At 41.1% G+C, this 25,474-nt stretch overlaps 1 protein-coding gene across 1 annotated transcript in view; it reads right to left on the bottom strand.

Annotated features, from left to right (window-relative positions):
- nrxn3a (neurexin 3a) overlaps positions 1–24,984 on the bottom strand; it is a gene marked incomplete at both ends in the record, with an annotated part of 158,309 nt that extends 133,325 nt beyond the window's left edge. Inside the window, 3 exons of the mRNA XM_080479543.1 lie at positions 12,127–12,153; positions 13,527–13,547; positions 24,300–24,984. Of these exons, the coding sequence (XP_080335669.1) occupies positions 12,127–12,153; positions 13,527–13,547; positions 24,300–24,984 (733 nt within the window). The remainder of the gene's footprint in view (positions 1–12,126; positions 12,154–13,526; positions 13,548–24,299) is intronic.
- Positions 24,985–25,474: the final 490 nt, after the last annotated feature.

Here is a 25,474-nt window from a genome sequence, read left to right as displayed (position 1 = left end):
GGGCCACATGAAATATTCGCAGTACTATTGAGGGCCGAGACATAAGGTGACTTGAGTTTTGCGCAATAAGAATTATCTCTCGATAAAACTTTTTTTTTTTTTTTTTTTTTTTAAATGGTTCCGTGTCTGGAAATCATGATCAAAGTTCAGTAAATACGTAAATGAAAACTCTTTCGTGCCCACTCTGAAACACCACTTTTGTGAGGTAACAATTGTTGGTTCTGCTAACACAATCAATAATGTAATAACGGCCAATAGCGTGAACAATGTGAACAGTTTAGGTGTTATGAAACCAAAAAATAACAGCCCCATACGGCCCACAGGCCCTTATGATGCCCGCATCTGCTCTTTAGTAAAGTATTACTGAGTTTATTTGGAATATAATCAAAATTTGACGGATTACATTACAGTGATGAGAACTTGATTGGGAAGCACACCCCTCTGATATTTATATACTTATATTCTACATTTCTTTAGACCATGCTAAAATTGTATATCTTTTAATAGAGTAATAGTTGAGTTGATTACTTGATAATTTCACGATTAGAAATAAAAGAGTGTCGCTTTCACACAAACTGATGGTAAAAACACAGACTAACCTGACATGTTGAGAAAAGATCTACAAGTAAAGTAGCTACGATGGTGTGCACACACAAAGTACGCATGTGCACAATGAAGAGAAAAATCTGTGAGTAAAAAAAAAAAAATCCTTTAAATCTTGTGCTGTGTAAAAGAAACCCTGGAACCAAACTGCAGCTTGTCAGTAAGACAGGCAGGCTTTTCAAAATAATGTGGACAAATAAATCAAAGTGAGTGGTTTAATTCAGCCCCAAAATTTTTTATTTAATGAATCAACTATGAATTCTGTGTTAAGATAGTGTGAAAACTGTCAAATAATTTGGAATTATAGGAACTTTAAATGTAATTTAAGATAGAGGCAATTATTTCTCAAGGGGTTACTATATGAATCTGATGGCAATAATATAGAAGTAAAATAAATGTGACAACTACAAGGAAGGATACAATAGCAATATCCAAAATTGTATTGAAAAATGAAATTCAACATTTTTTAATCTAAATCCAGCTTTAGGTGACATTTCAGATGACACAATAGATGGAAATCTAAATTACAAAATTCTATTTTAAATGGCAAAAAAATCCAGCCTCCTGGTTAGAACCACAGCCTCGAAACAAAACAGAAGTGGGAAACGATAGAAAAGTAAATACTATAGAATAGATTACACATGAAAACAGGTAGATTTATGGGAATATTCTAATCTTAGGCACGAGCAATGTCTAATTTAAAGCCACTTCCTGAAAGGAAAAACAGAAATGTGTTTTTGTTTGACTTTGAAGGGGATTATCTTTTTTTTTTTTCATGTAGACATGGTGTGACCATCTCCGGATTGGAGAAATGAGAACAAACGGCAGGAAGTTGAAGATTATAACATTGAATCGCCATCCAGAGAAATTGGCGTACTTGTGGAATGAATAAATGTGTTTGCATGTCCGTGATGAAATTTTACATTAGTTGAAAATAATGAAGTTTAAAAAAACAAACCAGATTCATCCCTGAATTGAATCACATCACCGTACATGCAATAAATTGATTTACAGCATGAAAGAATAGTCAATATTATCTTTTCTACAAGCAAATCGGACTCCATTGAAACAAGAAGTGCTTATTCCTTTTTTTTTTTAAATGAAGACAGATGTATACTCCAGATGTATACTCATGGAAGAAAATCAAAATTTTCTCGTTTTTGTGCTGAAGTACAGTCCATACTTTAATCAACAGGGCCTATTTTCAAGAGAATTGCTTGTTCACTGATCCCAATACGCCACAAAGCCAACAGTTTTCATTACTACCAATACTAAAGTACACGCTCTCCAGGGAAGGCCTTCAGTGATTATCGCCTCAATGACTGCCTTATTTAGCTCTGTGGTGGTTAGGAGCATCCCTCAGGCTCTCATCACCTCCACATTTATACTCACAGATGTGACTGGACCGTCAGACCTCTTTGGTCAGAAGCTGGTTCAATGAGGACCAAATCCATCGCAGCCATTTTGGCTTCGGGACCTGCGATGGGCCACACGATGCATTTATCAAAAACAGTGAGGGGTTAAGCCTGGGTATTCCAGTCCAACTGAGAAAATATCCCGCCTGAAATGGATTGCTCCTCTGATGGCCAACCGACGGCGAGAGTCCACAAAGGCCCCTAAACACGGTGGGATGACGGTAATCCCTCAGGTTCATTGCACAACACAGTGCGAGGTGGGCAGAGACTGTCATTATGAACTCCATTCCATGTTTTAGTCGTCTGTCAATGTGTTGGGATTATACAAAAAAAAACAAAAAAACAAGGTATAACTATGTTTATATTTTTTTTATAAATGCTGACATGGTCTCCTATCGCCAAAGGTAAATTTCTAGGTGCTTTTTACAGAGAGAAACCCAACTAAGTGAGTGTATTTGTCTTGATAGACAAAGTGTCAAGGATCAGTGATTTTAAGTTTCATCTGAACAGACCAAATCTTTGCATCAGCTTCGGCATCGTTGGCTGATCTTATAGTCTTTTTTTTTTTTTTTTTTTTCCCCCTGACCTTGAACCAGGCCCAGTCATTTTCCACGCCTTTGACCACTTGGTTGCATGTTTAGATTCATGTTTCACTTTAGAGTTTATGTCCAGCCTCTTGTCTGGCCGTTTGACTCGGTGTTTCTCACCTATAAAGTCAAATTTTATGTTTCATGTCCGTGACTGGACATGGACTGATCTGGTTCCGGCCCGTGTCTATCTCGTCTTCCATTCCTCAATCTCCTAATGTGTCTCTCCTGTTCCTCCTATAGATACTCAAACACTTGCGTATATCCAGGCTGTTGGATTCGGTCTAGATCAGGGGTAGGGAACCCTGGTCCTCAAGAGCCGCAGTCCTGCCTGTTTTCCATGTCTCCCTGCTCAAACACACCTGAGTTATCATGATGAACCCTGCAGAAAGCTTGATAACGAGCCAATAATTGCTGTCAGCTGTGTTGATGCGAGGACACATTGAAAACGTGCAGGACTGCGGCTCTTGAGGACCAGGGTTCCCCACCCCTGGTCTAGATGTTCATCTTGTTTCTTCGTCGTTTTGAATCCCGGCTGTGAGGTTTTGTTTTCACCGAGTAACCAGCCATGTCCCGAACCCTTTGCTGCTGTGTGTGAGTAATTAAATAAACAGCGCTTTTAACTGCAATACTCAGTTTTGGGTCATGTGTTTGGGACTCCCTGTCTGTGTTTCTAATCTGGACGTTCCCAATGGGATCACTACCTTACTGTGGTGGGATAGTTTGTGTGTCTCTGGGATCCCCAGAGCTATGTCCGCTGGAGTATTGCACTCTTGTTAGGGCCACCCATAGTGAACAGGTGGAAGGGTAGAAGCCAGACGAAGACCAATCCAGGAAACAGAAATCAAAACTAGCATTGCCGCTGCGCCCTACTTTAGGGAAGCAGAGTTGGACCCGGTTGGACCAAATGATGACGCTTAAATCGCCAATGAAATTGCTGATGCCAAAAGCGAGTATGAAGATGAAACTGGAACGTAAAAAAACATTTTCCGAGTCGGAGAAGTGTGACTCAGGAGATGCAGAGATGGTATCAGTGTTTGTGGTTTTCATACTTAATACAGTCTATAAGGAGCCCATACGTATGACTAACCTATTGCTTGATGGGCTTGATTGACATCTGTGGTTAATTTGGTCTCCCGAAAAATATTTTTGACAATATCGTTTATCGGCAATAATTCGTTCTTCTGTTGTATTTTTTTCCCGGCAACTTGGTGCACCTGCTTCTCAGAAGCCAAATTCATCTGGCTGCTATGAAAATGTAGAAACTGTAAGCAAAGAAAAAGGAAACAAAGCGGGAGCTCTGGGCAGACACTGGCAATAAATTACGACTGTGGTTGGTCAGTGTTGTGCTCTTGCCCACTCTTTTGTCTGGGTGTGTTGTTTTCGCTGCCACTGCTGTTTCTTTGGCACATGATCCCTGCCAACAAGGTACACTGCACGGCATGGTGCGGTACGAGCAGCCCAGGCCTGAGCAGCTTTGCCAAGCCCGGCCTGCGTCTACAAGGTGTTGGTGTGTCATAGTTCCTACAGGCTTTCTGGTGAGTATCGCACCGCACAAACAACGAAGCCGTCCAGCATGAAGACCGCCGCTTCATTCAGCGGATCGACGCGGAACCGATGAACCTACCGTGTTATTCTCAATTTGATTATTCAATGTTTGAAATTTGGAAAGCTCCAGTCCGGCAGACAAAGGAGACACAAGCTGCAGAAACTTTTTGGGCACAGCTGTGTTTGTGGAGCCCGAAACACAAAGGATGTAGCCGCATTTAGCGGAGTGAAAACAATAGTGCGATGCGTCACTATGACCCGGCAGGCCCTCGGTGACGTCTGAATAAAATAACTCCAGTGGGTGAGTCATCAGCTTGAATTTGAACGATATAATCCAACAAGCTCTCCAATAAAGTTGACTTTTTTTCCCCAAAACATTGCAAGAGAATGACAGGCTCTGAATATTTATGCAAAAAAGATCATTTCCAAGAAAGAAAACAAACCCAGAACAATCCGTAGGTTAAAAAAAGACACATCAAATAAGTTCCAAATACTAATTGAATATAATAATTATTGTAATTTGAATACATGAATGAGGTGTGTAAATGAGAGAAGCAAATATGCAAGGGTGACAAAAAGCAGTTTAAATGTCATAGGTTGGCAGAAATGAATTCTTTGTGTGTATCGTGTAACATGTTGACAAAAAGCAAGTGAGACTTTTTAAAAATATGATTATGTGGATATTTGCATAAAATTACTGTATCTGTACTGTAAGTTATACTTCCAGCCATGTTAGAAATCATATGTGCAGTTTTTACTCATATTTTGTAAAAAAAATCGTACAATTAGACTAATAAATTGTAATTGTGTACAGCATGGACCTTGTTACAAATTGAAAAAGAATAAATTTGACTGATGGGAACTGCCGCGATGAAATGCTAATGAAGCTAAAAAACTATCTTATATCTACTTCCAGTAATATTCAAGTATGGTGAGTTCATCTATTGTGACAATAACCTTAAACAAACTTGGGATGTTTCAAATGCCACATGCTAAAACATTATTCATAATTATTATAATATACCATCTCGTATAAAGGCACATATTCAGTATGTTTCTTTTAATGTCCATCTGTACTGGCATGTCTACGAATCATTAAACTGTTTTCATTGTGGGACATCATCAGGAATCATCTTCAAATGGATTTCACGGTGATGCATTGAAGAATAAATTCCATTTATGTACCCAGGAAATCATTAACGATTCTTAATACCAACCAACTGGGAGCATCATATGACAGAAGACACAGGATCATGACTGCTTTGACGAACCCTCGACTCTCCAGGCTTCACCAGAACCAAATGTCACACCAGTTATCCAAGAAATACACCCGTCTCTCTCTCGCTCTCTGTCGCTGATGCTGGGTCGTCCCCGACCTCACCGTCTGGCTCCGTCGCCAGCACCCAGTCAAGCACAGAAAGCCCAACTGTCCAAGGACACCCGCCGAAACCCCACCCCCAATTTGTTCACGGCTTAATCCAGCCACCAGCAGGTTTAGTTGCCATCAGATCATCTGAACCTCTGAAAACCGCTTCTCAGTGTTTCATGTGATTACGGAGTAGAATTTTTTATTTTTTTTAAACTTTAAGGATGATATCGTTATTAAAACAGATCTTTTCCAGAGAATTGACTGACTTAAAGTCCATGCCATATTTCTGGATGTGAGGTTTGAGTGTATGAGCTTCTGTCATTGCTGGCAGCTCAGTGAGTTGAGTGTGTGTGTGTGTGTGTGTGTGGGGGGGGGGGGGGGGGGGGGGGGGGGGGGGGTTCCATTCTATTCTATTGTTGGGCGCTTTATCAAGAAAGACCAGTAAATGGAAGGCGCGTTAGTCACAAACACAAGTCCCACTTGGAGTTTTATAAATGAGCTCAGTGGCATAAAAGAAGCGTGACGCTGCGGAAAATCAGCAACAGTCATGACCAGGTAGACACACATCTAGTTTTTCTTTTATATCATTTGCCAACAATATCCATTTGTTAGTGCATTGTGAGTAATGTAATGGGACAAGTCAGTAAGCGTTCAACTCAGTATTCAGATTCATTCTTTTTCTTTCCCCTTTTAAGAAGTAATTACAATAAAAAGACATAATTTGGGGGCAAAACAAAAGGTGTAACGATTATTGCAGAGTCTCCAGTTAATTTCAATTTAAAGTGAGTTTTTATTGGATCCTTAACAGTAATATCTTATGGAGTGAGAAAGATTAGCTTGAGACAAAGTATGTGTGACAGGAGGGTCGGCGGGGGGGGGGGGGGGGGGGGACTGTGAGGGCACAACGTGCTGGATGGTCCAGGTTGGGGGGGCTCATCCTAGCACTCATTGTTGGAAACCCCCAGGCCCAGGAGGATGACAGGTGACTCAAACACACCACGGGCTGCACTTCACACACTACTAGAACTATAATTATATAATATTTCTCTGTATTTTTCATGTTTTCTCCTTATCGATGTTACGTTTCATTCATTACATTTTCTTTACTGACCTTTTTCTATATTATTAGAAATGTAGTTTTTTTTTTGTGTGTGTAATCTTAGGCTCCGTTTAAACGACGTTTCAAGTGAAAATGCATCGTCTTGCATTCTAATTTCAGAAAGGTTTTTTTTTTTTGGCAACTTTTGAAAAGGATGTCCATTTACACAGAAACGGCAGAAGCAATAAAAAACAATGATCTTAGCACGAGTTGGTGCAAAAAACTACACGTTATAAACAATGGCGAGTGCATGGACATTTAATTTTTCCTCTTTTCTATATAGATTTTTTTTTTTTAATCCATCATAGTAGTGTGTTCTATTTATGTATTAAATTGTTGGTGGTGAGCTCATCATTTCCTCTATGATCATTGTTTTGTACGTATGTGATGACAAATGCAACATAAAGCAAAGTTAGTGCCGATGACTTCTTGCTCTCTGTGTGATCCATCATGGACATTATTAAACCAGTGGTAGTTAGAAAAAAAAAAGTTTTAACCGAGTGAGCAGAAACAAGATTTTGAATTTAATAATAAAAAATACTACAATGTTATATGTTTTGAAACTGGGGGTAGTTTTAGACAGATGTGGTGAGAAGAAATCAAACTAAAGGATGAAGAATACAATGAAGAGAACAGCAGCAGGTGAGTGGCAGATATAGATGAGAGATGGACCATGGGATTTTAATTTTTTTTACGAGATAGGATAAAAGTATATTGAACTTAGTTTTAGTGCAGAACATGAGAATATGTCTCCTCAAAGTCAGAGGAGGCGAGTCGTTATCATTTTCCACTGTGAATGCATCTCTGTGCAACCAAGTGAACCAGCATGCGAACAGAGCCAGAGTGTGTGTGTGTGTGTGTGTGTGTGTGTGTGTGTGTGTGTGTGTGTGTGTGTGTGTGTGTGTGTGTGTGTGTGTGTGTGTGTGTGTGTGTGTGTGTGTGTGTGTGTGTGTGTGTGTGTGTGTGTGTGTGTGGCACCTAATAAAGTGGACCATCCTGCTGGGATTAGACACAGTAAAAAGGACAGGAGACAGGTGGCGAGGGAGGAGGAACCTCCAGGAGCTCACACTCTGAACGGGGGAAGCCATTACAGGTGGACACAGCATGATGGGACCAATCGCCACTTCTCTGGAGAAACACCTCGAGTTGCATCCCTGCACCCAAACACTGTCGCGCCAGAAAGATATCTTATCAAACTACATCTTCAACAAACCCCCTTTTGTTGATTTATTAATTTTCTTTCAATTCCATTTGTACAAACTGATCTGTACGCCCCCTAGAGACTGTGGTGGTTATAACAAGAGGAGAGAAAGATGATGTAATGTGGCATGTTGTCTGCATTATATCACACTCACTTCGCCCTACATCATGCCAGAAGCTAACACAAGGATAACAGCTTGTGGCAGACGAACCGTCACGGCCGTGTCACTTGTCGTTGCTTCAATGTCGACTCCTCCGAGCCATCAGGAAGGAAAATTTACCGTGGGACACGCCAAGATGGAGCATGAACGCCTCATCAGAAGATGTTCAAATGGTCTGTGTCTGAAGGGGTATCGGGTGGGTGTATGGGTATAAAGAATGCCGCGGCATATGCGTAGTAAATAGTTCTTCTGCACATGCTCAGTAGATGGCGAATAACAACAATGGCGGCCTGCAGAGTGTCGTGACTCCCAGTCCACAGTAATCCAACTTCGTCGTCTGTCCATACGAATGTCCGTTTCCTCGCCCCATTCTTGTCGTTTATTGCGCATTGTTCTCCGAGCGCACCTGTGTGTGTGTGGTTTCTTTACAAAAACAAATAGCAGCACCACCTTGTGGCCTGGCATGCTCACTAGATCATTTTAAGCGTGTCTGTTGTTTTCGTTTTCAAAATGTTACTGTGTAAAACGCAAAAACTTTCTGAAACGAAAACGAAAAATCAATGAGTTTTTACTTGAAATGTGAACGGGGCCTTACTTTCATCGGGGCAGAGTGAAATATGCTGCATAGTTGTAGTATCCTGAGGTTGCGGAGAGAAATCAGTACTTGTGTGATTCAGCTTCGATTCTCTCAGTGTGTACAACTCACTACTAACGTGAGTTATTTGGAGGAATATGCTGTAAACACTGAATGACCAAGGTTTCTAAAAGAAACTGATTAAAAACACATTTTTTTTAATAAATGCAAATGTTATCTTACATTTGACATTCCTAATGTTGTCGTCATGACGACTGAGTGAGTTTCTTCTCAAGCAAACAGGGTCATAGCGAAATCATAACCGTTAGGACACGAGCTTCGGATTTTGCCGACGCCAAAGCAGCGTTCACGGGAGGACGGACGGATAGTTTATGGCAGTTAAACTCGCACACAGCGAGAGTTTTAAAGCGTCTGAACAGACACAAATAAGCTGTCATCTTTCCTGCTGAGCAGGACTTACACGCGCTTACCGACAAGCGGAGGGATGAGTTTGCTGTTGTGAAGAGGCTCTGAAATCTCCCTCAAGAACACTCAAAGGTGGAAAAACTCTCACGTGCTTCGATGTATTTCAGCCCCTGTGAAGGATTCGGTCAACTTTCGTGGGTCCACGTCTGTCGGACGCAAGTCAAAAAGGAGGTGGGGTTTTAAATTTTTAATAGCCCCGTTGATGTAGAAGAGAAAGGACATAATGCACTATAGCAATCTTTAGGCTCTATAGGACCAGGGAGACACACACACACACACACACACACACACACACACACACACACACACACACACACACACACACACACACACACACACACACACACACACACACACACACACACACACACACACACACACACACACACACACACACACACACACACACACACACACACACACACACACACACACACACACACACACACACACACACACACACACACACACACACTCCTGTCACTGCCTCCATCAGCCCATAGTGTGCGTTATAATCTTGTCATTTGAGCCCAGCTGATGAATTAAGTCATGAGTGGATGCCCTGGTTTACTGTGAAAGAGGGTGGAGAGGCTCGTTCTGAAAACTGATCCCCACTGACGGTTGTTCATTTTCTATCACACAGCTGCCTCACGGCGTTTCTGCACACACACTGCGGGCCTTTCTAACAAACTACAAAACACACACACACTGTGAGGGGAAAAAACACACACACACACACACACACACACAAAGCATCACAGTCTCCTTTTCCCTTCTCCGACAATTAACGTCGTCTTAATTACTCGCTTAATCCGAGCACCCCTCAGTGAGAAACGGCGACAGAAGAGAGGCTGAACACAGGCAGGCAAGCACACGAAGACGTCAAACACTTTACACCGCACCCGCGCTCAAGCACTCACAGAGCAGGCGTCGCTTTTCATACAGGCGGAAAACGAAAGAGTTGGAAAAAGCTGTACCTTTGCTTTTAGCTAGAAGAGCGGTGTGGTGGGAGGGAGAGAGAGAGTGTCCACCGCCGAGAGAGCCCAGGCACGGAGGAAGAGGAGGAAGAGAAAAGAGAGGGAAAAGTCAGTTCAAATTCTTGCGGACGCGTCATGAGGATTCTGTGGTGAGCAGCAGCAACTGGGATGCAAATTGTACATCTTTAAAGCATGCAAGACATGAAACCAGAGGACACAAAGTACGGTAACAGTGGTGGTGCACAGACAACAATACAATAAATCTATTTTAGTCGTATTTATGCAAACTTGTACTTTTAGGTTAACTTGGCAACTAATTTGATACTTCTGAAATCGAGAAGTGGCTGAATACGCCCAAAATTTGAATTAACATTGAAAACTTTTATTTTTTTAACAAAACAAATTACAGTAGTTTAATTTCCATATATATATATATATATATATATATATATATATATATATATATATATATATATATATTATTTTTTTTACATTAATATACTTGAGTTAAAGTCTGAATGAATTTTGAATGAGATCTCACAAAAAGCCACACTGGTACAATACAAAACAGCAAGCCAAAAACAAAGCTCATATACAATTTTGATAATAGAAAATAATTAAGTCCAGTTTAAGAAATAGCCATCATACGCTTCTATTAAACCGTTTGTAATAGAGTCTGAGAAATCTGCTGTGAATGGACAAATCTAAGAAACAACTTTTCGAGACCTGCTATTTATGATGCAGTCAGGTAACAAGTAAGAGATACTCAAAGTACTAACAAAGAGTAAATTATACTTGGGTAAAATGTTAATTGAGTACAATTTAAGGAAATTAAAAGCTCTATACTTTTTCTATCTCTGGTAAGACAGCAGTCTACAATTAGAAATGTTGATGTAATTGAAATGTTTGAATACTAAATCCAACCTGGGTACCTTTTCAATATGTCATTCAACAAGTTGTATTATTTTTGGTCATCCAACTTAAAATATCCATGAGTGTGCTATTTTAAGAATCTTCAGATTCAATTGAATGTTGAAAGCTATTCTGAACCATATTTTTTGTGCTCTAACCATCTTTTTCTTTTTTTTCATGATTTTTATTTCATTAATTACATCGATGAAAATCTCAATTGTTAAAGGAATAGCTAAGTGTGGCTGGTTCAGGCACACTTTTAACTCCTGCTTTTTAATAAAGAGATGATACAGGTAACATGCCATAAAAACAATGCATCAATTTATCGTCATTTTTATCGTTATTAATCCACAGAAACTAAAGGAAAACGTTGCTTTTCCATTTTCCTCAAAATTGTTAATTTCCAAAAACACTATTTTTTTGTCATCCAAATTCATCTTGCTAATTTAAAAAACCCTCACTGACTTTCTTTAAACATACATATGTATATAAATCAGTGACAAAAAAAGCTACAAAAATATGTTTTCATATTATAAAGTTGGTTTTTCAACAAAAAAGGGCCAAACTTTGTTTGGAGAGAAATTCAAAGCTTATTTTTCAACTTAGTATATCCTGTTAATTTACAATCAGGAAAAACAGAAACATGTTGTCCTAATTACTTTTATCAATGCACCGATTCTGTGGGAATCAACTATGTTAAAAAACGTTATCTTTCCCAAAAAATATATCCATGTGTTACTGTGAAAAAGCATTGGCGCTGTACAGCCACATGCTGTCACTGTTAACTAGAATTACATCAAATTAGCAGGTTGTTTTTTTTGTTTATTTCTTTTTGCAATAATGACATAAACCCAAAAGCTGAAGTAAACTGTACACACATTGTGTATTGTTATTATTTTTCTAACTCAGCACACTTACCATGGCTCATACTTTTCATTTCCAGTACAGCACATGTTTCTGTATATCAAAAACGTGTTTCTTGCAGCAAAAAATATTTCCGTTTTCACTCCGATTTGACCAAATATGTAATCATGGGTTATCTGCATCAAACGTAAATAAAACCACACTATGCATATACAAACATGCACTTAGATAAACATTCCACACCAACACCACGGCATGCAGATCCACACTAAAACCACCAACACAACAAGGTAGAGAGGAGATAAAAGATGGGGGGGGGGGGGGGGCATACCTTGTTCTGCCATCATATGTGCAAAGCCTTGAGAGGATAAGTGAGGGATAAAAGAGAGCGAGAGAGGGAAGAGTGACAGTGAACACTTGAGCAAAAGAGAACACTTGAGTTTCAATACTGTCAGGTATTGTGACGCTGCATGCGTCTCCGGAGAGGAAGAACGCATGACGTCCAAACACAAAAGGAGACCCAAAGCTTCCTGGACAGGAGGCTTCCTCAGGAGAAAACTCTCAAACACACACACACACACACACCCACGTCCTCGTCTGTGGTGTGAGTTCAGGAGCAGAGCTCGCACTGACCTGCTGCACCCTCTCATACCCGCTGCCACTGTCCCGAGACTGCTCGAGGCAGCGGTTAACAGACGGTGGAAACAACAGTGGCATGTCATCACCTTTTAGAGACTGACCTTCACAAGCAGTTCATCCAAACGTGCAGCTCAGTCTATAGAGATTTTACAGGCCACTTGTGGGTGTGTAAAACAAACCGTGGCAGCTTCAGTGTTTCGCTCTACGCCGATGGTACTCTACTCTGACAGGTGGATGACGTTTAACCTATTGTGATCTTTCAACGTGAGGTACTACAGGAGGCATTAAAACGCTTAAAAGTTTTATTTTAGGAGTGAAAATTGACTCTACTGTATTCATATTGCACTATGGTTTATCTAAGAATCATAAGTGATTTTCTTAAACAGACTTGATGGCTGTGCAATTTATCGGCCTTTCAAAGTAAATAAACTTTAAATCCACACACAATCAAGTATGTGTAAGCAAATATTTGATCCTCTTCATATTTTATCAACATATTTAATTTGATTCAACAACTAGTGGCACTTTAGATTCATGTTTCAATACAAAATACTTTTTTTTAGAGGGTGCAGACTTGTGGTGGTTTAATTTAATTCGGTATCCAGCATTAAAAGGTCAAAGACAACGACTCAAAACTTGGTATTTTTGGTAGGGTTAACAGTTTTTTTCCCTGTTTAAAAACTTCTATTCACACTGAATTTTTCAACATTATAACATATCAAGAAAATAATTAAATCCAAGATGGTGCGTTAAGAAAATGCTCTAATAGTTTCAGAATTCCTACACAACAAACAACCTTCTAGTCCACAATTATGTGAACTTATGTCATATAACATTAAATTACCTTGTTTCATTGCTTAATACAGAAAGCAACGTCTTGTCTTTACTTATTTAGAGCACTTAAGAGAATTTTAACTATGTAGAAATCATCTTTCAAGAGTAACTTTGTAAATGTAAGAAAAGTGTGAATCTATCACAATTGACCATGTTTGTATTGCATTTAAACAAACAAAAATCCACAAATATTTTCTAACCTCGCAATAAGTTTTATATTAGACCCTTTTTTTTTTTTTTTTTTTAATTCAGACTCACCTGGCATTTTGCTGTTGACCTCTGGAATAAAAAGGAGACAGAGAAAAGAAGCAGAAAAAGCCAGCGTTAGAAAAAAACCAAACACCCTTAATACTTGCATGTTGTCTGTCATGCAAACGATAACAGATCATCTCCATGCAGATGGCTGGCAGTGCGCGCAGCCATGTGCATGTTAAAGTTAAAGAAGTTAAAACAAGCAACATTTGATATAAAACCATCAATAAATTCAAGGTGGAATTCAAAGAAGATGCACATGATATCAAGGCTGGTCATTGTGTTTCCATTGAAGACATTTTGAATTATTTAGACACAATTCAGCAAAGATACTTAAGTTATAGAAACATTTGTGAAAAGGCAATACAAACAAACAAAATAAATCCTGCAGAGGCTCCAGTATCATCACATCGTAGCAAAAAATGGGTTAAAGCCATATTAATGATGTTTCTCAGGTCTTATCATATCCAAACTCCAAGAAACATTGAATATACGGCAAAATCCTTGGAAACACACAAGAAACGCGATAATTTCATCCTTTGTTGTTGTTTACAGTCGGCAATCGGGGAAAAATATGACCTGATGGTGGCACGAAATAATAAAAAGTCCAGGCCCACAGAGCAACTGTATATATAACATGAAATTGATCCATGTATTCTAATGAAAGATAAAGTCTAAGTCTGTGGGTTTTGTAATAATGATTATGATTAAACTATTAAATTGATTTCAATACAGAATCGAACTATTAAAGGTCCAGGCTGTAAATTGTTCTACAAATATGCGCGCACACTCACGCACACACAGTAACGTGACAGAATGTGTGTAGTTTCCGCACATCGACAGTTTTCCGAGCTTTTCAAAACGATGTGATGTTCCTGTCATGCTGTAACATAATTTGTCCCGTCCAAACCCCCGCCTGAGCACACCCTCCACATGAACGACAAAAAAAATAAAAAATAAAAAATACAACACGCGAGCTCATCATCACTAAAGGCAGCATCTCTTCATCACCTCGTGTGGCCGGATGTTGGGAGGGTCTTCAGCGTTATTGGACGAGATACTCGCTATAATCAAAGTATGCTTTCATTTAGGTTTTTCATCATATATACATATAATGTCATTAAATCTGATGGTTTTTCACTGATAGCTGCTTATAATAAAGGCATTTCATATGTTCACAAGAAGGGATGCACCGATGCCAGTATCAGGTCGAATACTACCCTGAGTACATGTACTCGATACAACCAGGCGAGTATATTACGAATATTTTGAGAATCAGCTTATGTCAACCCATGTTTCATCCAATTACATTGAGTTGATAGGGCTTGTGATTTATACTACTATACTTCTACTACTACTACTATAGCAACCATGAATTTGGGCCTTTTGTAATCAATGTATTTGTTGTGTACTTTGTAAGTTGTAACACATTTTAGGAAAATGTAACTTTTTCCCCCGATCAACCTTGGAGGAAATACATGAACTAAAGAGCTGGTGTGAGGGCACTGTTGGCCGAGCGCAAAGCACGAAGACCCGAAGAAGGGAGGGGCAGCTTTATAAAGTACAATAAACCTGTCCAAACCCCTGAAGGTCACTAATTACTGTACACAGGAACGAAGCAGGACAATATCATTTTGGTGGGACTGTAGGAGGAGTTACTGCTTCCTCCAACATTTGCACATGAGAGCTGCGCTACGACCAAGGTCAAGGACAATTGGCTGTTACAGTTCATAAAAAAAGGGGAACATTATTTGCAGGGTTTTTTATTTTATGGGACATAAACCTGAGTCTCCTGTATAAAAGTCAGATATAGTATCTCAACTCAACACAGCGATCCGCCACGAGCTTATGGCCACTGAAAGGTAAAGTGAGGCTCATCTAGTGGATAAAGTGCAGCATATCCGAGTTAGTTACCTGCTCATCGTTGCCGAGTATAAGCGGATCGTTTCAAACGTGAGGATATGAGTGTTTGAAGCTTGATTGTTGGGTCTTTACTGATCAAAACTGTCACCCAAGTCGCCCAACGCTATACAATCTACAGTCTTAGACAGGCTCCACCAACGTAAACGTTGTTGAGACCAACTATACTCCATCATAAAAAGGTCAATCCACTTGAATAACGGCGGAACGTTTGTCTCATGGAGATCTCTCCTCACATCTTTCAAGATTTGAGCCTTAAAACCGGAACTCGTCTGTCGAAGTCTCTACAGGTTTTGGTGACAATAGAATTGGTAAATAACAAGCAATAGTGTAATAATGGCTAATAAGATTTTTAATAAAGGCTTTGTAGTAGTAACATTCTTTCCAATAATGCAACTGGTTATTAGGATATTATACCAGGGGCATTTGACAACATTATCTTTTTCATTAAATACATTACTGCAGTTAATATTAAAATATACAAAAATTAGACCGTCTTTGGCAGTTTGCCTATTAACATAGGTATAGTGGACAACTTTGGTTGTAAAGAATATTTTACTATTGGCAATTTATAACCTTATTGGCTTTATCATATTAAAAATGGTTGCAATTATGACATAATAATAAATTACCGTAAATACATCATAAGAAAAGTTCCTATAATGATGCTGCTCTGTCTGAATTGGAATGACTAATACACTTCACTTGCACAACATGTTTTTACCGCCTATTTATAATTCTCAAAGCCACCGACGTTCCACTCACACACACCATTAGGAGCGACTTTGGGCTCGGAGTCTTGCCCAGAGACGCTGACCCACACGGAGAGGCGAAGCCGGGGATCGAATTGCTGATCATGTGATGGAAGTTAACCAACTGCCTGAGCCAAAGCGGCACACATTAGCAATTCATGATCCGCGTAACCAAACCAGCGAAACAAAGGTCTGGGTGGTTCCTGGCAACTATAATCCACTTGTTTGCAGCAAGAGAAAGACTGCTGGCCATATTTTCCTAAAGGTTATTTCAGAACGACGACGCTCCTATAGATTGGCAATCGCATTGTTCACATAGAAATGTCCCATTTAGTGAGACGGCAGGTAGATTAGCCGATTCATCTTTTTTCTTTTTTTCCGCCAACTCTAGACTTTGCGACCAATCTATCATCCAAAGCCCAGTCACTCTGTGGCTCTCTCCTTATGATCAGCTGTATTCAGTCACCCTCCCTGCTGCTTTATCATCTTGCTCTCTATCTCTGACCTACTTCCTTTAACAATTTCCTTCCCCACTGTTGTGTCGACTTTGATCATCAAGCTTTGGTGTGAGAGAGAGAGAGAGAGAGCGATAGAGAGAGAGAGAGAGAGGTATGTGAAGCCATAAATATTTAATATGATGTGCCTTTGGACAGAACAATCAACCGCTCGAGCATCAAGTTCAATACAGTTACTGCACTGGGGACCGGCGAAACCTTCATATCCTCCAGAAATTCTGGCGTTTAAAATTTGCCTTCTTCCATGTGACTCACCGGCATTTTGACAAACTTATTTATTCATCACAGGAAACATAATCTAAGAGTAACAGTATGACTCCCTCTTTTAATTCAATACCCCCCCAAAAAAGGTGAGGCAAGGATAGCAACGGATTAGAGCTGAAAGTGGATTACTTAAAGGGATGATTCATGATGTGCTGGATAAAAGTGGGAGAGCGCAGCGATTAATGAGGCATTTCAAAATCTGCTTTCTCTCGTCACTGCTGGCTTAACCGATTGTTTTGTGGGTTTTTTTTCCTTCATGCTATAAACATGGAGGGAAAAACCTACATGAAAAGCGTTTACAGTACACACACACACACACACACACACACACACACACACACACACACACACACACACACACACACATACATCCATCATCCCACGGGATGCAGGATTGAGTCATCGCAGTGCTGAAGGCTTGATCATTATTGTTTTCGTCATCGCTACTGTAACACCAATACAATCTCCTCGCTGGCTGATTCCACCGACAGCCACGGTTCATGTTGATATGAACACACGGGCTGCTGAAGCCATCTGCTCGGGTCGGGGTGTGTGTGTGTGTCAGTGGTGTGTGGCTGCTGGGCCGTCAGCCCGGTGACAAGCAGACTTGTGAGCGAGTTTGTCTTCTCATTTCTGCACGGTGGACAGGGGGAATGGACAATGTAGGAGACCATCATTTTTCATTAAACGCAGCCATCGCGAGTTCGAGGAATTACTGATCCGGGGCCGTTCTGAGTTTGCATGTTCTCGACATGTGTGTCTGCCTTGTTTAACGCCCTTCAGAAACACACATCAGGCTAATCAGCGACTGACTGGGCGGGAAGCGCAATCGTGCATTTCTATTGTTAAGCCTTCGGATGGACTTCCCCACTTATACAGGGAGCAACACTCCTCTGCAATACCCCTGGCTACGACCTCCAATGACGCTTCACAAGACAGAGATGGCACTGCTCATGAAAAGCTGGATAGAAGAAGACGGGACAATGAACATGTGGGCATTATTGTGGCAAAACTATTTGTCAATGCATACTGAATCTGAATCCGTGTGTCCGAAGTGAGATTTGTCAATGTGTAAAAGAATTTGTCAATGCAAACTGGAATCTGCAAAAGTTTCAAATGATTAAAAAAAAAAATAAAAAATCTGCTCATCTGTATTGCAATCTGTCAATGAAATATGATTTGTCAATGCGTACGAAGATACTCGTTGTTGAAAAGTCATACGTATTCGGCAACAAGAGCTGAAAATGCAGACAAATCACCAGTTGCGGGTCGTGCGGCATCACAATTTGACTTCTATTACACTTGAGAAGATTCAGATCTGTGATGTCAGGGTTTCTGTGCCCCGAGCTCAGGCTCACAGGCTTGGCTGACCTGTACCACAGTAGCAAGACCATCTTCAGGCCACCAGGAAGTGTTACGCACAGTGAGTTTTTGCAGATTCCAGTTCGCATTGACAAATTATTTTACACATTGGCAAATCTCTCAAATCACAGATTGATTTACAGACAGACAACACTGACAAATATAACCTACCTACAATAATACACCCAATACATGAAGCTTATAAAAGTATTTATGGTTGAAATATGCAGTGTTTCCAAATGATGGGGACAATTCATATAATACAGGAGGTAAATTAGATTATAGATATATATTTTGTGAAATCTTGTGCTTTGCCCCAACATGAGCTGTTCAGGTTTTGAAGAAATATCCCAGCCGTCGATCTGTGTTCAGAGCCAATAACATGACAGAGACGGGAGTTGAGCTGATTTGACTGGATTAGATTCATGTTCCAGTTTAGTTTTATATATACACATATATATCGCTCAAGGTTTTCTAATCCAGTTTTTTTAGCCCCAGTCGGTCCAACATCTTGAATATGTATTTTCTCATTTCTTCTCTTTCAGACAGGAAGGCGTTTTTTTAAAATGCTTTTTTTTTTTTTTAAGTTTCGACCTATCTTTCCAATCCAAAACTGGAGAATTCAGTCGAAACACAAAAATAGGCATGTTGAAAGAACCCATTTGTCTGACTTAGAAGAAAACAGAAAATACTGATAAATATTTAGATCGTTATCATTATTATTTTTTTAAGACTTGTAAGATCTGTTGTAATTTCTGCAGTGGAAACGTGTAAGTGGATCACATCTGTCTTATTAACATCACAATGTGGGAATCACAAGCTTTATTTTGGGTTCATTTAGAAAAATAAATCTAGATAAGGATATTGAATTGAACCAACCATAGTGCAAGATTCTTCTTTGTATTTTCATAAACACTGTTGACGTCTCTTCAATCTCAGGACTTGAAGGACAAAGTGTCAAAAGACATATTTGACAGCAGAAACTCGCCGTCTTGGTTTCCTCACTCGCCGAGTTTTGGGAACGTAGAGTCGTCTTTGCACTTCACCGCACTCATGAGTCCGCCTCTCATGCAGGGATGAGTAACGCTCTTCCACAAATGACGCTCCGGTAATTTAAAAGGACTTAATCTCTCTGCGTTCCCATTTCTTTCAAGCCACACATCTCGAGTTTGGAGGCATCGTTTTTTCGAGGGAGTCCAGTCCAGGGCTGAACGTGACCGATGGCTGACGGGGGCTCTAAATCCCAGCGGCTGCTCGACTGGCCCCGGACCCTGTCAATTAGTGGACAGACTTATGTGTTTATTGGCTGCGGAGGCAAATTCAGCACTTGTGCTCCTCAAGGCAGATTTGCAGCGGAGATTTAACAATTCATTCAGTCATGAGACGGCTTTTCGCAAAGAATCAGGCAAAATCAATGGCTTGGACATCCAAGATGGTGGCTTTTGAGAACCTTGTTTCACTTTAAACATGTAAATGAGGTCTTAGTTAATATTCTTAGTTAATTGTTAAACCTGCCCTCGTGATAGCAATGTATTAAATCACTGGTGCATTTGGCTCTTAAAAGGGAACTGTAGCCGACCCTCTAGTTTATTGGGTTGACAATTAAAATGCAACAACCACCTTTGAACCACGTCTTAAATGTGGAAAAACAGGAGCAAGTACAAAGACTCATGGCTCAATTGTTTTCCTGAACAACATTTCTGGTGGTACGTTTTGTGCTAAAATTCAAATTATTTTCTAAAAATGAAAGTGTGCCACGTTCTTTACGTAAATGTATTCCAAAAAAAAAAAAAAAAAAAAAAGCAGGCAATCCACCTCAGCCAGCCTCATTAAGCATGTTATTTATCCCTTAACAATCACTAATCTAAATTCTCTAAGGGCCGCTCGAGTTGCCTGCCTTCCCTCACCTATCACTGCCTTGCAGGAGGCAGTCAGGCAGATAGGCGTGGGGGGAGAGAGGGGGAGAGGGGGAGAGGGGAGGGCGCGGACATAAATCAACAACGGGAGCGGGTCCCAGTGTGGAGGTTGTAAATCAAGGTTGGAAAAAGGCAGCGTCTCAACCTACGAGGGTCACCAGACCGCTCACACTCAAGCCTCACTGAGTCACGCATGGCGGAGCGCAGGGGGCTGGATTAAAGGGGGGGGGGGGGGGGGGGGGGGGGGCAGTTGGTGTGCTCTGAGGACAAAAGAGCCAAAGAGAAGGAGGATACGTGGGAGGAAAATAAGCTGAAAGTCCAAAAAGTGACACCCTCTTTCAGAAGGTCAAATATCCCAATACATTCAGTATGAACTGTGTGAGGTTACATAATCTAAAGTTTTACCACTCTTTTCTTAAATTTTGTTTATTTGCAGTGCATTTGTAGATAATCAGATGAGGATATTCACTCTCCCCAGACGACGATGGTCTCCAGCTCAACAACAGTTTACTGTATGAATTCTTTGCCGTCAGTGACCCCCAAGACTGTGTAATGGTAAATGATAAATGTCAACTTAACCACATTTAAAGTAGATATAAACTGCATTTAGTCATAAGTGAAGTAAACATAAATGCAATTTAGGGTGATGTCATCAATTCAAAAACATGCAACTAAAAAATGTAAATAATTTGAGTTAGAATTTAATGTACATGTTCAAAATGGAGTTGCTGAGCCAGACATCTGCCTGATTGTTGTAAAAATATAATGTAACTCTCACAGCAATCAAACTTGCCCCAAAGGATTAAGTCTTTTTTTTTTTTGGGGGGGGGGGGGGGGGGGGTCACTGTCAATTGTATTATGAAGTGCTTTTAAATTTCTGTCCACACCCCCCCAAAAGATAAAGCAAAATTTTTCCTCCACAGGAGCTCAACACCTGGAAATTACAACCATCCACTTTGTATTATTTAGTGCCACCTTCAGGTTGGAAAAACCAACACATATATATCTGATGCTTTCACATTTAATTCAAAATATTGAACACACTCAGTGTTTCGCTTGAAATTAAATAAATGAGGTAGAAAGTACACAATAATGTAGAAAAACATTAAAAAATGCAATTTGTCAAATTTAGGCAATTCCTCTCGAGTGCCTTAGGGGGCAGTGGTGAGTTACGATATGACGTCACGACTTTAATTATCTAATATATTCGACTATATAAATACAAACGGGCAATGCAGACTGGTATTATTGTAAATGAAAGAAAGGAATGAAAAGAACCCTTTGAAGCTTAAATTCCAGCTAAACCTCAAGAAAACTCACCATGTTTGAAGACGGCAAACAAAACAATGGCGCCGATTGAACTTCAAAAACATTTAACTGGTCCTCAGAGCGGGAAGGTCATCAAACAGGAAGCGTATTGTGTCTGACAGCCGCTCCGACGACCCGACTGAGCCATCACATTTTTTATTTTATTGCTTCCCTGGCACATTACACACACCAGCTCGTCCTCCCCTGCCCGTCATCCAGCATGAGTCGACTAAAAAAAAAAAAAAAAAAAAAAAAAAAAAAAAAAGGCCGTCGTGACACATCTCCGCCCGTCATTTGAATGACATACATTCAAATCAGCTGGGCAAAAATAAAGCAAAGCGGCTCAGCAGCCACCGAGGCTCGGAGCAAGGAAAAGCCCCGACCCCCACCCCATAGATTAAAAAAAAAACAAAAAAAAAAACCTAATCTTTAAATTCCAGATCCGCTGGCCTTTTGTCTGTGCGCTGGAGCTTTGGCATCAGCCCAAATGGGATGTAAATTCCATATTTGTGAGGTTAAAAGAGGTGCCTGAAAGTCAAAGATGCAGGGGAGGGGGCTGCGGAGCAAAGATATTCAACCAAATCACCTCCGATCTGAATTAATTAAAGAGAAAGGAGGAAAGAGAGTTTGGCGACTTTCTCATTTAAGTGGTATTGATTATCTTATAAGGAGTGCGATTATTGTGTCTCCTCAGCTGCTGGAAGCTGCTGGTTTGGAAAAGCCCGGAGAATGCCTATTGATTGTGAATAATTAAGTACATGGCTGGAGTTTCTTTCTTTCTTTTTTTTTTTCCTTCTGAGGCGGACATGAAAATGCAGAGGTGCCTGGATTCGTTTCATGTGCCAGCTGCATGTTCACAATTACCACAACAAAATGGGTTTTTATCACAGAATGTTCAGAGCCCAGGATTTGTCAAGTGACAAGAAATCCAAGATTATTTTTTTTTTTTTACATAAAGCTAATGAAAATGCCTTTTATTTGGTCCGCGGGGGAGGAGCTACATGGGAGGAAATAGAGTAAAAGGGCTTTTCTTTTAAACGAAATCAATTTTAGCCCGGGTACAGCCAGCTGTGGAGCAATTGAAACGCAGCTCGGGCAAAAATCACAGCACAAAGGGAAGTGATATAAAACACCTGCCATCTTGTGATTGGGTGAAGAAGAGGGGGCTCAGGAGGCCCCCTTTCTCTCCAAAGGCATCCTTATCACTGCCTGCAGGACCCATGCCATTAACCTGCGCCTCAATGGCTAACTGGGCTTAGATCAGCTTTCTGATTTCACACACACACACACACACACACACACACACACACACACACACACACACACACACACACACACACACACACACACACACACACACACACACACACACACACACACACACACACACACACACACACACACACACACACACACACACACACACACACACACACACACACACACACACACACACACACACACACACACACACACACACACACACCAGATACAGCGATAGCCGGTATAATAGCGAACACAATTCTTTGCCTCGGGAGATAAATTACCAAGTTATGCAAAAAAAAAAAAAAGAAAACAGGCCAGAGCTCCAGTGTCATGATGTTGCAGTGTAACATGCCTGTATGGTAACATGACAGGTGAAATCGGCTGTGGCAGAACACTCGCCGTCACACGCCTGCTTAACGCCACAATTCTGGACGTCCCGCCTACGTCAAAGTCTTTCCCGCGATTATTTTATCGCGTCGTTCCAAAATGTGTTGTTTTCTCACGTTGGGGCAAAGAAAAGTGCTGAATTTACCAGGTCTGCAGCCTCTAAACATTCATTACTGGCGAGTTTAAAGATCAAATCACAATTATGTTCGTGATCCCGAGCACAACTCTAACATCAAGCATAGCCTTTCTAAACGTGGGGTCTGTCATTTAGGTCCTTAAAAGATCATATGAGCCTCATGTTCCAGACCGTACAGCGGGACTGACTGACCAAAGATTTGCGTGTATAAAGCGGGTGATGAAATAACTGTCAATTCAGCATGTTTGCCTTCATGAGATTGCATATAAAACATTCAATGTGATTTACGTGTATTTAGACTTTTATTCGTGGAATTTATTAAAAGTTTTGTAAGTTCCGAGTTGAACCCGTTTACACGTCTTGTAATCGTCTCTGCATCTCCTTCATTTACCAACCGCTTTCTCTTTGTGACAGTTAATCTCCTATAATTTTTGTTTCTGGCTAAATTCAGATTAATTTGCCGTAACGTTCCAATTCGTTTGAGGACTTCCCTCCAACAACATGCCAAACTCCACACTGTCGCATTCATGATCTGATAACAAACACAGAAGTGATGGTGTTTTCATCATGAACACAAAACCTGTATTTAAAACAGTCAATAGTGTTTCGACATCGTGACCCTGTGTAGAATTATTTTTTGTCACAGCTCAGACATTAATTAGTACATACGGTAGAGACGAAAAGGGAAGAGTGAAAGTAAAATTATGTTTGCAGGCTCCGCGGTAAAATCAGGGTCTGCACAGAGGCAGTATTTTCTTTTTCTTTTTTTCCCCCCCTTACTTTAAATCACAGTTACAGCGGTGGGTGAAAAACGCCCTTGAAGCAAGCGTGATAGATCCCATTTAGCGGCTCAGCTCAAAGTTGAAGTGAGCGAGTCTGTTTCACAGCTGGAGCCCTGCCCCAGTTTATCAGGATGAATGACGGCGACGTGAGAGACTAAAAAGGTACGTTACCTTCACTGCAGAAGCGGCCCTTGTACTCGGTTTTGGAGCAGTCGCACACCGGTTCTCCGTCCACCACTATGCACGTGCCGCCGTTCTCGCACGGGTTCACGGTGCACCACCCTTCCGACTCCAGGGGCACCTTAAGGCTTCCCAGGAACTGGGGCTGTGAGATGCCATATTTGAGGTCTGTAATTGTGCCCCTGAAGGGCTGCATGTTTCGCACCGTGGGCAGCGTCAGTGCGCCGCTGCGGATATCCTGAGGCACTCCACCCAGGAACAGGTCGCTGACTATTTTCATGAACTGACGCTGAGGTTTCACCTCGTCCGCTTTGGCCTGGCCGTCCAGCACCAACACCGTGCGCAGGTTATACCTGCTCAGGGTGGCAAAGTGCCAGCTGCTGTCGTCCACCCTCCTGTCGGACGCCACGGCGGTCTCGGCGCAGTCGATGCTGTAGCGCAGCTGCAGCCGGCCCTCCGCCACCGCCAGCTGCAGAAAGTCACAGTAGCCTCCGTCGTCAAAGTACAGCAGCAGCGCCTCGGAGGCCTCTGTTTTGAACTGGAAGCTGAGGTCACCGCGGGTGCTGGCGTCCCAGCGGAGGTAGCGTGCCCACTGACCTGGCGTGCCTAAAAAGTCCAATCCCAGACACGTGCTGAGGAACATCTGCAGCCTGATAGAAAAACTTACAAGACCCATAGCTGCAAAGAAATTATTGGTAATCCAAGAGAGAGTCCGAGGAGGATTCAATCAGACTGGAATCTTAGGGCGCTTAGACTTTGTTACGAGGATCCACAGTTTGATCCACAATATGCGTAGAGATATATTTAGATAAATACTTCTTACAAAAATATGTTTATAAAGGGAAAAGGGCAAAAGTGGGAGAACAGTCGTTGTAGTTAACAGTCTTAAGGTAAATCACAATTTAGTTGCTGCGGGGCAGTGATTGTATGGCAGAGTCGTTGCTTCCTTGTTGGGAGGCGGCGCTTCCGTGTGGCAAATATGTTTCGCTACTCTTCAAACCAAATTAAGACGAGGTTTCTTGTGCAACGTCTGATGGAATGGACTTCTCTGGCTATCAGGACGAGTGGAATTTCCTCCTTCATTTTGTCCGCTGGAGAAGGGAGCCGCCAGGGGGTCCGCCGGCCTCTATCAGTCCCATCGCTGTGTGAGAGAGAGAGAGAGAGAG

The sequence above is a fragment of the Lipophrys pholis genome (assembly GCF_963383615.2).
Source record: "Lipophrys pholis genome assembly, chromosome: 14".
Classification (NCBI taxonomy): Eukaryota; Metazoa; Chordata; class Actinopteri; order Blenniiformes; family Blenniidae; genus Lipophrys; species Lipophrys pholis.
The sequence above is the reverse complement of the archived record's forward strand: the minus strand, read 5'-3'. Positions and strand labels throughout refer to the sequence as shown.